The sequence below is a fragment of the Tetrao urogallus genome (assembly GCF_951394365.1).
Source record: "Tetrao urogallus genome assembly, chromosome: 6".
NCBI lineage: Eukaryota > Metazoa > Chordata > Aves > Galliformes > Phasianidae > Tetrao > Tetrao urogallus.
The window spans coordinates 35,547,807-35,563,101 of NC_136819.1; the positions used below are offsets into that span (position 1 = coordinate 35,547,807).

General features: G+C 35.1%; 1 protein-coding gene across 6 annotated transcripts in view; it reads left to right on the forward strand.

The window, feature by feature from the left end:
- The window catches only part of NPAS3 (neuronal PAS domain protein 3), a gene marked incomplete at both ends in the record, with an annotated part of 595,119 nt that overhangs the window by 280,171 nt on the left and 299,653 nt on the right, over positions 1-15,295 (forward strand). For 4 of the 6 annotated variants that reach the window (XM_079537679.1, XM_079537680.1, XM_079537682.1 and 1 more), the window contains one exon: positions 11,677-11,759. In XM_079537679.1, coding sequence (XP_079393805.1) covers positions 11,677-11,759 — 83 coding nt within the window. The remainder of the gene's footprint in view (positions 1-11,676; positions 11,760-15,295) is intronic. The other 2 variants (XM_079537681.1, XM_079537683.1) reach the window with 1 other exon arrangement.

A 15,295-nucleotide genomic window follows, 5' to 3' on the forward strand; every position in this document is an offset into this window, starting at 1 on the left:
AGAATAAGTCACTAAACTTGATATGTAAGATGTTCACAATACATTTTGTATCATGGCTGCCATGCGTGTCTTACAGCCCAAGAGACTTTTCTGCAGGTAACAAGTGTGAATCCTACCTGTGTCATAATGAAATAAATGGAATATTTTCCCCTCACTGAAGGAAAGAATCTTGAGCTAAATTAAATCCTGATGCTAATGAATGCAGCTCTGCTGAAGTGAATGTGCCTATATGCAATGTTCTCTCTGGCTATAGAGAATTTCCTTCCTGTTTACATCATTCTTATTACCATAACTATTTTGGCTGCCTTCTATACTCTCTCTTCTGTACTCTTCCCTGGTAGGCACTCTCCAAAGAAAAAGGAAACTGGTCTTTCCTCACGTGAATATTTTAAAAGATCCTAATGCCCATAAAAAAGAAAACACCAGTCTTTTGTTGGAGCCAGTAATAACAGCACAAAATGTTAACTTCCTCTCCCTGTTATTTTCAAAATCATTCATGCATCAACTGTATGGTTTTTTTTTTTAATCTTAGCAAAGACTTAAAGACCACATCACTACTTCTAATAAAGATTTAACTATACTTCTCACTGGGATCTCCAAGAAATTGTTTTCTTAAAAACTGCTGAAAGATACTCTTAGAAATGGTAACACACCTCTTTTATTTTAAATTAAGAACCCTATCAGAAGTGACAGAAAGTCTTTCGGGATTTGGATCGACCCAAATTCTTTTATAAGAAACAGTGCTTTAAAAAGAAGCAGCTCCATTTTCCAGTTCTAAGGTCTTAACCACTATTCTGATATGTAAGACCACTTCTCTTGAAGACCACTTAATTAGAAATGGGAGTTCATCAGTATAGCTCATATTTGTTCATTTTTCAGTCCTCAGCAATTCTTAAATACTATGATAGTACTTATAACACCTCTTTGTGAAAAATTCTATTTTTTTCCTGTGAGAATTTAACAACCTTTTGCAGTAAATTTCAAGCATTTTTAAAATATATTACGGCTGGTTTCAGTAAACTTGTATTCTTTAGTTAGTTTTTGAAATCACCAAATTTTCCATGGAAACTGCATTTTCTTCCAGTGTTCTATGAACAGAAAGAAGCAGCAGCTGAAAGACAAAGGAAAATAACTGATTAGTGACAGAGTTGGTTCTTGCCAAAATCCTAAGTTAATTGCACAACTGATACAGACTTCTTCCCTGAAAACGGAGATTGACTGAAGTTTTACTTCAATCTTACTTACCCAGTTTCACTTATTACTGGGTTTCACTTACCAAATTTCACTTATTTTATAAATCTTTATTGTATCTTTTTGTGACTGAATCATGAAAATAAGAGGCACACAGCATAAAGCAAATCCACCTCCTACTTGTACTATTTCTATATGAAAAAGTAATAAAGCCCTACATACCACCTCAGAATCAGAAATAACTGAATAGTTGTGCACTTTGATTCTTTTCAGTGTATCGCATATTTCAGTAGAATGATGGTGCATTAGCCAGTTACTGGGTAATCTCATAGTTAGATTTTTCATGCCAATATTGAAGATGATTCCTATATCTGCCAATAGCAGTTTGAGGTATTTCCTAATTTTTGGTTTTCATGTAAAGTAAGGAGATCTATTGTTTTCCAATCGCTTCTTCTCTGGGAAGCTTCCTTTTACTTACACTTTGATAGTATGACAGAAAAAAGCAAACATACTAAAAGTGCAGATGTCTAAAAAATAGAACTACTTGCATCAGTTTCAAATACAAAATTTGTTGTTTTTCAGTGCTTTGTACTGAATGTTAAGTGCGTTACCTAGTTCAATAACATCTAAAGCTTTCAATTTGGTATCAGAAGAGGTTATACATATTTCTTAGGAAAATTCAGGAGACATTTGTAGCCATCTAGCAAATGATTGGCTTCTTCTGCAAACAGATGTGAAATGCTTAGCCTTAGCATTACACTTTGCAGTGACAGCCCTGGTAACATGTTATATCTTAGGCCTTTAACAATTAAGTATTTAAATCTTCAAGTATTGTGGATATATCAGTAAACGTCTGCATCTGTTACTCCACTGATAATAATGAGAAGCTAATGGAAAGAATACTTGTTGTAAAGCCTCTTGTTATTTGTTATCCTTATTCCATTATTTTGTTGTTGTTATTACTGTGTTTTTGTCTGCCAAAGTTGCATGTTTCCAGTTAGTAATGAAAAAAGTTATCTTTGTCCATAAAACAATGTAGGAAGTCCAACATAATGGGAAGGAAAGAAATGAAGAAAAAGAGCAGGCAAGAAAGCAGACCTCTGTGCAAGAAGGTAATAGTTGGGGAATCTGGATGTGTTTTAGTGTTAGTAAAAATCAAGGATGATGGGAAACACAGCTTGCAGATTTGTAACACGCCACTGTCTAAGGCATAAAAAGGCAATTGTATTGGCTCTGAGGAGGAGCAGCTTGCCTGTTTTGCTCACAGAAGATTCTGAAATAACACTGCCAAAATTTAAGACAACAAAAATAGGGTAGGCATAACAAAGAAAGATTTCTTGTTCTTCACTCTCAGAGATACATTATACCTTGCTTCATGTAGATCGAACAGTTTTTGGTCCTCTTGACATACTAGTGGCATATGAAAGCCCTGTGGATGGATGGAGCGTTAGATTGGAAGTAATAAGGTTGTGCCTGACTTACCTCCACATTTGTAGCAGATGTTACAAATGTCATAACATGAACCTTTGGGATCAGGCTGGAAAAAAAAAAAAAAAAAAGGCAAGACAACAGATGTAGGCCTCTTAGTTTTACCAGCAAGTATAGTCTGACGCTATATAACACTGTGCTGACTTGATGTTAATACCCTGTCCTCCTCCTGAGAACAGAATCAGTGACACTAACCATTTCCTTAGCACCAAAGCTGGAAAGGGGTGACAGCAATTTTCTTGCCAGAGGAATTTTAATGCTAGTTAAGAAATAAGACAATAGGATTATCACCCCAATAAGCATCACCTTGTTATATCTGGAAAAGTAAACTATGCATATTATTCATTTGGGACATAACTGGTAATTTAAGAAATTTCAATGTGCTGTCTTAATGTTTATCCATTTTTTCCATTGATAGAGTTAAGTCTCACTCACAGTGTGGACTTCTATCTGAACCACTGCTATATTTCTAAGTTTTTAACCCCTCAATTTACACCTCTCCCTTGCCTTGCACCTCTGTTCTTCTTCAGTGTTTTGCAGACTTTTTCTCCTCTCCACTCTAAGCAATTAGATTTTCTGGGTTTATATTCTTGCTTAAATTATTGAAACAAATTACTTTAAAGCTACAGTAACACATACAAGATCCTTTTCTTGTAGATGTATTTTGCAGCACTTTCTCAACTGTTTCATCAAAATATTCTACTGTTTTCAAAATGTCTTTTGTACTTCTCTCATTGCCCCTTATTTGTGACTAAGTGTACCACTTTTCTTTAAAACCGTAATATCGCAATTGGATCTGATGATCGTTGTTGATTCCTTCTAACTAAACTTTTCTATTCTCTTTCATTCTGCCCAAAGAAGGACAGTGAAGCTGGTGGAGGGCTTGGAGCACAAATTATATGAGAGGAGTGACTGAGAGAACTGGGATTGTTCAGTCTGGAGAAGAGGAGGCTCAAGGGTGACCTTATCACTTTCTACAACCATCTCATAGGTGGTTGTAGAGGGTGAGTGTTGGCCTCTTTTCCAAGGTAACTAGTGATAGGACAAGGGGTAATGGCCTTAAGTTGTGCCAGGGAAATTCAAGTTGGATATCAGGAAAAATTTCTTCTCAGGAAGAGCAGTAACGCATTGGAACAGGTTGCCCAGGGAAGTGGTGTCATCATCCCTGAGAGTTTTCAAGACAAAGGTAGATTTGGCGCCGAGGAACATAGCTTAATGTGCATGGTGGTAATGGATTGGACTAGATGATTTCAGTGGTCTTTTCCAGCCTTAATGACTATTATATGATTCTAATGAAATGAAATGGAATGAAAAATAGGTGGAGTTACTTCCTTCATGTTGTATCTACTTGTGGCAGTACATTATACTGTCTGTTATAGGATCACAATTTGCATACTATCATTCTGTATAATTTTTTCCTAGATTTTTGGGAGCAAATGTTAGTATTGTAAACAATTGTAAAACAATGAGTGTAAAATGAATTTGATGCTGGGAGGTGGCTCTAATTCAATTCTGTTAGAGATGGATGTTGCTCCGCTCAATGCCAAGGTGTGCTTTGCTGCCTTACAGATCAGTTAATGGCTAGAGTGAGTGCTAATAGCTACTCTTAATTGTTTTTTAGGATTGGTCAGTTATTTTGCTTCTCCTTCTATTGGTGGTAATAAAAATTATGTGATCTTTATACTGTTGTCCTCTATATGGTGAAAGATGCATGTAGTCATTCTTTCTGTTTCTCAGGAGTTTTTTCCACTGTTTCTGTATTTCCTGGGAGAAGAAAATTAATGCAAGAGCACCAGCCCTTGTATTTTTTCCCCTGTGCTTCAATTTAAAGCAGTGGTGATTCTCTCTGCCACATCACTCCCTCAGGTGCTGCCATTCTTGAACTGGAGGCTTAGCCTTCTCCCTGAAGAATTTCATTGTCAAGGAAAAGAGAGAGGGTTCTCCCATGAAGAATTTTAATCACCCTGTCTGTAGCCCTTTTGAAGGAGGCACAATAGTTCCTATAGTAACTACTACTGTGCGGAAGAAAGGCCAGTGCTCCCTCCCCCAGCCACAGATGGAGAACTCTCCTTCCTTAGATGACTAGAAATTCTTGCACAGCAAAGCCTCATACTTAACAGCAAAATAAAATAAAATAAAATAAAATAAAATAAAATAAATTTCTGGAATAAACTCTTAAAATGTACAAACAAGTACTTCTGATCAACAAACAATGCAATTTGAGTTATCAAATAGAGAATATAAAAATCTTGAATACACTTATTTTTAAGGTGTGTTGAACTTTCAATCTTGGAGTTTTTAATTCTAAGAAGTTCAGAAAAGAGAGAGATGTTTAGGATCTGAGAAATCTCATCTTCTCCACCCCATCCCCAAAAGAACAGATCTTTTGGGAAGAAGCAGACCTATAAAATAGATAAAAATTATTAGAGAAGGAACATGTGCATAAAATAGATGAAAACTTGCAATGAAAGCTATTTCTCTACTTACTTTTCTTCCATTCATTCAGTATCTTTTCTGGGGAAAGGGCACACTATTGTTGGGAAATGCATATTCAAATCTTTTGATTACAGTACAATGAAAAAGTGATAGAGTGCTTTGTACATTTTTGGCATATTAATTTGATCAGTTTTATGTTATAGAAAAAAAAATAAGCTACAATAAAAGCTGTTGTGTTTTTTTTTAATTTAAAAATATTAACTTCAGTTTGAAAAACAAATTTTGCTAAAAAATATTTTAACTCCTAGAGTTTTTGATGAAACAACATAGATAAACTACTTGAAATAAATAACATACCTTTAATTGTGTTAGGTAACATTTTCTTGAATTAACCATACTTAGTTATTCAATGGAAAGGTTTGTCTTACTTTCTTAGCTGAGGTTTTTTGAGTAATGAATACCAGTGACCAGAAGATGGACATTTAGAATAACAGATATTCACGTACACAAAAAATAGATTTGAAATGCCATTGTTAGCTTTGTAAGTTGATTATCATATTCTGAATTATGCATCTTACACGTAGTCCTTTGTGACAGATTTGTTCTGGTACTTTATTGCTGTGATACTTAGTTGGTAATGGCATAGCATTAATGATTCCCTTAGCTTTACTAAACCAAGATAAAATACTTTTCCACATATGTTACAAATCCATCTGAAATTTATTTCTTCTTCCCATCTGTGAGGGTGGCTGTTACAAGGGACCTAAATTTTGGATCCCATGATGGCTCCCTGTGAAGTAGACTGGTGACATCATTTACTTTCCTTTGAATACATTTTCCAACTCAGAGGGCAGAGTTTCTGCTTACATCATGATGATTGCCTGTCACTGATCTCAGTTTTTATCAGGATCTAAGTATGTACCATCTACAACCTTATGCCTTGAACATATGTGTCAGGCATGAGAACTGATTCTTAATAGAAATTTCTTTCAAAGCTTAAAATCAGTCATAAATAGGATAGCAAAGAACAATCAATGGAAAAGATATCCATAACAGTGTGTTAAGTAAAATAATTAAAAGCAATGAACTGCTTCTGTGGATTTCAACATACATAAATAATAGCCTTTCCTCATGAGCCTAATGTTGGTTGCATATTCTCCTTCCTTCACAGTGCATCTTCTGTTGTTCAGTGTCGCCCTCCGTCATTGTGCCTTTCCCTTCTAAAACACTGTTTTTAAGTATTTCCAAGTTGTTATGTCTTGCTCAAAAGTCCCAAGGTTTAAGATGGCATCTTACCTCTTCCTGTATAACTACCCTGATTATCATGTTCACATGCACTGTTCTTTCATAAGCAATTTGTTGTTTCTTTAAACAGCAAAAGATAAATCTTCATGTAGAATTTACTCTACAAGGTAAACGTATTCAAAAGTGTATTGAAATTCTCTACTTTAGAAAAAAAAATGAATTCTGTAAAAGAACACGCAATTATATCCACACTCATACTATACATTGCTTTGCACCTACAGTTATCTAAATTGGTTCAGACAACTCTATTTCTGTTTCATTATGCAGTCATATGTGAAATTATCATGTATTTTTTTGATACCTATAGGGAGAAATATTAGACTGTCCTATATGAAGATATGGAGTTTGCCTGACATGCTTACATATTTTGTGAATAGATCATAATATACCTTTTTAATGGGATATTTATGAACTTTCAGCTTTACTAACTAAGGTCTGACATACTGGCAGTGGTTTGGTTCAGTTCAGTTCCTGGTGGATGAAAAACCGAACGTGAGCCAACAGCATGCTCTTGCAGCTCAGAAAGTAAATGGTATCCTGGGCTCCATCAGAACAGGGACGGCCAGCAGGGACAAGGCGATATTTGTCCCTCTCTACTCTACCCTCCTGAGGTCCCATCTGGAGTACTGTGTCCAGGTCTGGGGCTTCCAGTACTGGAAAGACAGAGAGGTGTTGGAGAGGTCCGGAAGAGGGCAACGAAGATAATCAGCTGGAGCACCTCCCCTACAAAGACAGGCTTGGGGAGCCGGGCTTGTTCAACCTGGAGAAAGAAGGCTGCAGGGTGACTTCATTGCAGCCTTCCAGTACCTAAAGGGAGCCTATAAACAGGTGGGGAGTCAGTTCTTTACAAGGGTAGATACTGGCAGGACAAATGAAAATGGTTTTAAATTGAAGGAGGGAAGATTTAGGTTGGATATCAGAGGGAAGATCTTTACCAAGAGAGTGATGAGGTGCTGGAACAGGCTGCCCAGAGAGGTTGTGGATGCCCTGTCCCTGGAGGTGTTCAAGTCGTGGTCAGCCTGGTCAAGTATTAGATATGGAGGTTGGTGGGCCTGCTGCAGCAGGGGGGTAAGGGCTTGATTATCCTTGAGGTCCTTTTCAACCCAAGCAATTCTGTGATTCTGTGATTCACTAGGAGGAGGTCATAGTGGACACCAGTCAGTTCATTCTGTGTACTAGTGGCTTAGAACTGAGATTAAGAGGAAATCCTCTCACATTGGGATACATAGAAATCTTTGTTAGGCAATCCATGTTCTTCTTTTTTCTTATTGATAGCTTGTTAAAGAATAATCCTTTGCCAGCAATAGGCATGTTAGTTGTGTCAATTTCGATAGTAAAAGTTTTGTTCCAACGCCATGGAAAGGAAAAGATTTCAACGAATGTTCCTCTGCTCCAGCACAACAAATTGAATTTTGACAACCTTATTTCTATTTTCATGTAAGTATTAGTAGTCAATACTTGATGGCAATATTGCTTCAGCCAACTATTTGTTCAACCCCAACAATTGTACATTCAAGCCATTATCACTTAAATATGATGGAATATAGACGGCAGAAAATATGTCCACCTGAAAAAGCCTATTTTGTTCGTGTTACCAAAATAAGAGAAACTTGGAAGGATTGCCAGTCCAGTTCCCTCTGGTTGACATCCCTTCCTCATTTCATATCAACTGCACCAGTCAGCTTGATGTTATTAGCAAGCTCTCTGAGAGTACTGCCTGTGTCATTGATAAAGATGTTGAGCAACACTGGTCCCAAAATAGACATCACTTAGGACTGGCTTCTACTTGGACACAGATCCATTGACTGCAGCCCTCTGGCTCTGACCATTCAACCAACTCTTTATCCACTGAATAGCCTAGCCTTCAAATCTGTATTTCTTCAATTTAGAGATAAGAATGTGGTGCGAAAACATGTCAAAGGCCTTGCACAAGTCCAGGTAGACATCATTGCTTCTCCTTTGTCCACTACTGTCATCACTCCATCATAGAAGGCCATAGATGTTCTGATATAAACTCCGAATCCATTGCTTTCCAACTTTTCTGTGAGCAGCTAAACTGTGGCTGCTGATGGTTCCATTCAAAGGGTGAGAGATTTAGAGATGACTGGCTGTGGCTTATACAATGGAAGCCAGTTTAGTGTTTATTTTGAAATTTTATAGGAAAGTAAAATTCTGGCCTGTTTTTTTAATCCAACCATTTCAGTCCGTGTCTTCCTTTTATCTACTGCTGTGTCAACGATCTATTCAGTACAAATAAGAGGCCTTGTGCTGTGATTGGTCTGTGAGATTTCCCTATTTTTGAAACCCATCAACGCAACATGCACTTGTATACTCGAAGTGGTATTTTTTCTGATACAGATATATATCAAGAAATCTTTGAAGCTTAAATAAATTAAAAAAAAAAATAGGCAATGAAGTCAAACAATGAAAGAAAATACGTTTTTTTTCCTTATTCTAGATTTATCTCAGTATTCTTGTCTCAGTCCTCAAAATATGAAGGATGATAGTTAGGAAATGAATGCAATACATGAAGTGCATATTTAACATCTATTTGGTTTCCAAAAAAAGAATTGCAGTATGGCTACCAGAAGCATAATGGTTTTCTGCTTAATGTATTTATGCTGGCTGTAAAATTAGGAACTGTCATTATAACCCCACAAAGCCTGAGCAAGTGCAAGACACGTAAATCAAGAGGTTCTACTGCTATAAAAATGTCAATGATCTGAATGGCTTGAAAGTATTGAAAGATATTTTTGTACATGTATACCAGCTACTAGGATACAGACATCAATAGAGGATTTAACTGACAAATGTTAAAGCTGAGATCCAGCCCTCTTGTGCTTACTATTTAACTCACTGACCTTGAAGTGGTTTTATTTGAGCTGTAGAACTCAGAGCATCCCAAGTACAAGGAACAGACAACTTACTTGCAAATATAATTCAAAGTTAAGATACTGTTTTAATGTGTTATACAGTCTTCATGCTTTTTATTCAAGTTATTATACTCTCATGCAAAAAAATGCAATTAACATAGAACTGGAAGCAATATTCTGTATGTAATGGATACACTTTAAAAGGCAGTGGATTGTAAAGGAGTGATATAGTGCAGGAAACAGAAAATGAAATGGGAGACAAATTGCAAGTGGAGATGTGTTCAGAAAATGTGTGGAAACCATAACACAGTATAGATGGAAGAATGAAAAGACCTAAAGGATTTGAGCACAGTTAGCTGTTCTTTCAGAGGTTGTTTTTGCTTATTGTAATGCTCCTATGGAGACTACTGTGAAGCAATGCCTGACAGTCCAGAAGTGAGAATTTCTTTTTTGTTATCAGCTGATTATAAGTGAAATTACATTAAATAAAAAGCTTGCAGAGCCAGTTCATAACAATGGGGACACTGATAATCTTTACAATGCCATATATTTTGTTTAGTCCCGTAACTAAACCTAAAGCTTCTGTTAGAAATAAGAGTTACAACTCCTGTGCATGCAAGCCTTTGATAATATGTCTGGAGGCTTATTAAGGAGGAAAGAAGGCTCATCTTTAAGTCTGTGTCTGCAAAAATAATTTTTTAAAAGCCTTAGTTGCTAGAAAATTTGATGTGCTCTGACTATTTTTCATGAAACAGGCATTACAGTAAAAAGCAGGCGCCATTATAACTATGGAAAAGATGAGACAGTGTGAAAAGAAGTAAAATTATTTAGGATCAGAAGATTCATATGGAAAAATGTAGGAGTGAATAAGTGAATACTTAAAACTAGAAAAAGAGGAATATTATGCTGATAAGTCTGGTCAGCGACTATACTGACTAAAGCTGAAAAATCCCTGCAACATATAAGTGTATTACCAACTTCAGTTGTGCTGCAAAGCAGAAGTTTTGAAGAAAGCTTATTTTCATATGTTGCTACCATCAGTATCCTTGAATATGTCCTGAGAAAAGGATTTAAAAAAATACTGGGTCTACAGCAGTCACCATTTGTAATTATGAGCTATTGCCTGAATCTGTTTGCGATGAAGCCACCTGTTTGCTCAGTATAAATAGCTTAGAATTTCCTGCAAGGAAATTACACGAAGCATCAATAAGGAAAGATATTACATTCTTAGGTCAACATGACTATCATTACTTGGCATATATCTTACTGATAACATTTGGCAGACAGTATCATAGAGGGCTAAAAAAATGTTACTCTGTATTTTGTTTTCAGGAATGTTAGCTTAGGTCTTCAGTAACAGCATTTATCCATTCTGCTTGTTTTAGTGAATCCCTTGGCATTTTCTTTCTCTTAGCGTGTGTTGTAAAGAGGTTGCAGAGGCTTAGACCATCAGTGTTTTTGGATGTAAATGTTTTACACGCTTCAAAACGTGACCTCTTCTGTTTGTTATGGATATGCCTGACTTTGTCACAAAGACAGAAAAAGAAGGGAAACTTCCTGCAGCCCTTTGTCCTCTTCTCTGCTCAAGTGACAAATATAGATTGGACCTAAGAAGAAACCTCAGTTTGCAGTAGTAGATGCTTATTTTTGCCTCTACTCAGAATTGATTTCTGGCTTTATGCTACTGGCATGAAGAGTTTCACAAAAGATTAGTTTTATGATTTCCCAGCTTGTGTAGTTATGTGTGCCTTTAAAACACAACCATCTATCACTCTATCTTTTAGAGTAGAAACTAGTTTCAAGTATCTTTTCTAGCAGTTAACATGGATATCTGGAACACTACAGTACTTGTTGTAAATGCCTGTACTTTGGAGAATGCTTGACAACTCAGATGTGATGATAAGACAGCTGTTACCAAGTGTTGACTTTTTAACATGGTGTTTACTTCATTTCAGATAAATCTCTCTCGTATCTTCTTAACTCCTAAGTAATATTTAGTTCTCGTTAGATTTACAGTTAGCATTTTTTTCAGTAGTATTTTTTCAGTAATTTCTGTGTGCTGTCATAGCATATGTACAAGAAACCTTCCGCAGGGGCTATTTGAGTAAACTATTCATTTTCAGAGTTCTTGTACGTTTAAATAGGTGTTTATTTCATGGTTTTTTTTTTTTTCCTTTCCTTCTTTGTTTTCAAAAAGAATCCTTTTATCCTCAAAATCTGAGTCACTGAAAATTATGTACTAGTTTTACTTACTGTGTGCAAGATAAATTTTAAATTAACACTGGTATTTAAAATGCAAAACATATTTAAATAATGTGAAATAGTGTGATCAGGGATTAGAAATGAATGTGCAGACCTTGCAACATAACTGTTTTTTATTCAGTTATAGGTGCCCAACGCAGGAGAAGTCCCAGTGCCCTTGCCATTGAAGTATTTGAATCTCATTTGGGAAGTCATATTTTACAGGTAAAAAAAAAAGAAAAAAGAAAAAAAAGGCTTTTCCATGACAAAGTCAAAATAGCTAGTCAATCCTATTTCTGCCCATAATTTGAAAACTGTTGGTGTCAATATTTATAAAAAGTCATATTTCTTTCTTGTTAGAAAAACCCATGCTTGGGACAGTTTTAAGGAGAGGGAGGGCATGTATTGTGTAGATAAATGTTACGTTATTTTCAACTGTGCAGTACATGTCTGCTTGCAGAATGACTCTATGTTTTTGTGTGTGTGCATAAAACAGTATTTTTTGTTGTTTATTTCATTTTCCTTGTGTGTCATGTACAAATTTAGGGTGTTTTTTCCCCTCTTTGTTTTATGAACACTGCTTTCCTCTTTGATATCACATTTGTCATGATTATATATCACAAATCTGCAGCAATCTGTAAAGAGGAAAAATGAACAGCAGCATGCCTCTTTGGTTTCCTTAGCTATGAGATAAAAACTAATGAGATATTTGTCAAAGAATTTAGTCACACTGTTCAAGTAACTATATTCCAGGAGGATTACTCTGAAGAAAAAAAAAAAAACCCACCAGTAACCTGATGGAGATGTTCTTGTGCATGTTTTGTTTTGTCAGGATTAGTACAACCTTTCTTACTTTGCAATAATCAAAAGTGGAGCAGAAGCAGTTAAGAATGTGAAGTGTTCTGCCAGCAAGGCAAAAACACAGCACTATAGAAATTAAAAAAAACACCCTTTAGATGTAGCCTTTTCTAACTACAGCATTGAATAACTGCACTTATTTAGGAATGTACACAGCTTCTCTATGCAAATATATTGCTTGGTGTATTATCTTTCGAGAGGTAAATTAGGATATTATCATGAGAAATATTCCACTTAATTTGAAATGATTGAGAGCTATCTCTCTCTGTGTTACTTCAGCTGTGGCATTCAAAAGCACTGCAGAATATGTCAGATTTTTCACATCTTTTTAAAGTAACTAAATGCTGAATGGCAACAAAGATAATTTTAGGAAAACATGAAATTAAGCACTAGAATGAATTTATCTTTGGAGCAAAAATCATGAATGAAGTTATTTACTTACTTGTACATCCTTGGCAGAGACATAGTTCAAGTTTTTGATTCTGTAACAAATATTTGTATTATAGATATGGTACCAAAGATATGCACCAGTATCTGCAGCACTGTTTGAATATTAGACAGAAGTGCTGTTATGTTGTCTTGTAAATGTAGAAAAAAAAAGAATAAATAAATGTGGGTTTCATGATATTCCAATTTGTGTCATTTGTGTTTTGAGTATGTGAACATGCACTATATATCCTAGGTGTATGCTTATTACAATATAAATTATAACAAGTATCTAGATAAACTCTCATTGGGACTGATTTATTTATACTTGTTAGGTACTAGGTTTGACACTATATGAATAATTCAGTTATAAGAAAAAAACTAAGTTGTCCACCTTGAAACCTACTGGACATTTCAATTTTTCACTGATTGTGTATTTAAGAATATTTAGTGTTTTTATTACTTGTTTAAACTTGTTTAAAAAATATTCCACTATTGTTTTTATTTTTTTTCTACTTATACCTAATAAATTAGGGCTTTTTTTGGATATAACTTTATCATAGTGCTTGTAAGTAATCTGTGTTGCACTTTTATCTGTAACAAATAGACTGAGAATTTTCAATATTTCAAGAATTCAAAATTACCATCAACATCTTACTGAATATCTGTTGAGGTGTTGCCTTTGCAGAGAGGGTGGTGCCTTTTATCAAATTACTCCCATTAATCTCCCAATTGATAATAGAAACTTACACTCTGACATTTAAAAGATAATAGACTGTTGGTGATGGATACAGGACAAAATGAATTAATAATATCACAAGTTTATCATGGTGTGTCAAAATCTTCTCTTATGTAGTAGAGTAGTCAGCACTTTGAAGGAAAATTTAGGTCTTGTGTTCAAATGCAGCAATTTAAAAGGATCTGAACTTTGAATAATTGCCTTGAGGCATTAATTCAACCTCATTTCTTGAGGTAGAAAAATAATCTCAGGAAGATAGAAGATAAAATAACAACAACTAGATGGACTCTGCAATGGAGTGCTATTCTAACAAGTTCTTGTTTAATTTGCTGCTTATAGAAACGATTCGCAAAGCAGCATTATGATATGTATTGTTTGCAAGTGAAGTAAACAGCCTTGCAGTATAATTATACCTTGTGACTACCTCTGTTTTTTTTGGAGTCTGCTATCTGAGGAAGTTGAACATATAGTTTGTTTAATCCCTTTTGCTATTAATATTTTGAAGACTGGGTTAAGTGTAAGCTGAGAAATTAAGGAGCCTCTCTAATCCTCCTAATATTTTGATACTTCAAAATTTATTGACAAACATGAGAAGCATGCTTATAAAGGTGGATATAATTTATTTATGATGATTTTAAAATAGAAATGGTGGTGCATCTTGTAATATTTTACATCTGACTTCTACAAGCAAGAAGTCTCAGCTGTGTCAGAAAATTCCTAGCCATAGCCAATTACAATTATATGTCATACTGAACAGATTCCTGTGGTAGGTTTACAGACAAGGAAACTATCCACCGTGTGTTTACAGAAAAAAAAAAACAAACCCAAAACATGAATACCTACATGTTGTCATACAAGTATCTTCGAAGTCAGGGCAGAATACTTTTTAAGCATTTCCAAGCAAAATCACCTGAATAGAAAAAAGAGAAATGTTTGTAATAGGGGCGGAAGAAGCGGGAAGGTAATGGCAATATGTTAATTATTTTTTGGTAAAATTTTCGGTTTGTCAGATTGCGTGCTTTGGTTAGCCTGCGTTTATCTTCTTCAGAATAGTGGTGTTATAGTGAAAATAGACTTTGATGCATTTTCGGTTTTACATTTTTATGTGTGTATCAGCATTTATTAAATAAATGTAGTAAAAAAGTATTACTTCCTCCCCCTGCTATTCGAAAATTTGATTGAAACTGGTTGTAAAAATGAAAATTATTGGTTTATATAAGGCCCCTGAATTTTTTCTGTAACTTCATTGCTACTGAAGAGGTGTGGAAAAGGGTCAATAACCCGATATTCTTCACATAATCAGGAATGATCAGGAAATGTAGAACTAAATATAGAGAAAAGGGAAAGTTAGTGAATATATTTGCATATGCAAATTAGCTTAATTGATACTGCTTGCCTCTACAGGGATTTTTCATTACAAACTGGAGTGCTACATTGTTCAGCTCATATTGAGTAATTTAGTAACTAATGAGACCAGTTTGCACTAATTTGCATATGATAAATGAGCTTAATTGCAGTAAATAACTTGGAGGCATAATTACTTAATTTTCCTGTGTTGCATGGCTTTTAAGTTCACGTATGAACAACTCAAGATAATTTTGCATATTTAAATTAGTTGCTTTTAAAATTCTTGAACAAAAAAGAACGCACCTTACAGTTTGAACTGTAAAACAATTAGAAGTAAAATGTGCTGTATTTTCAAATAAAATTCAATATTTATAAAAGATATTTCTTCGTT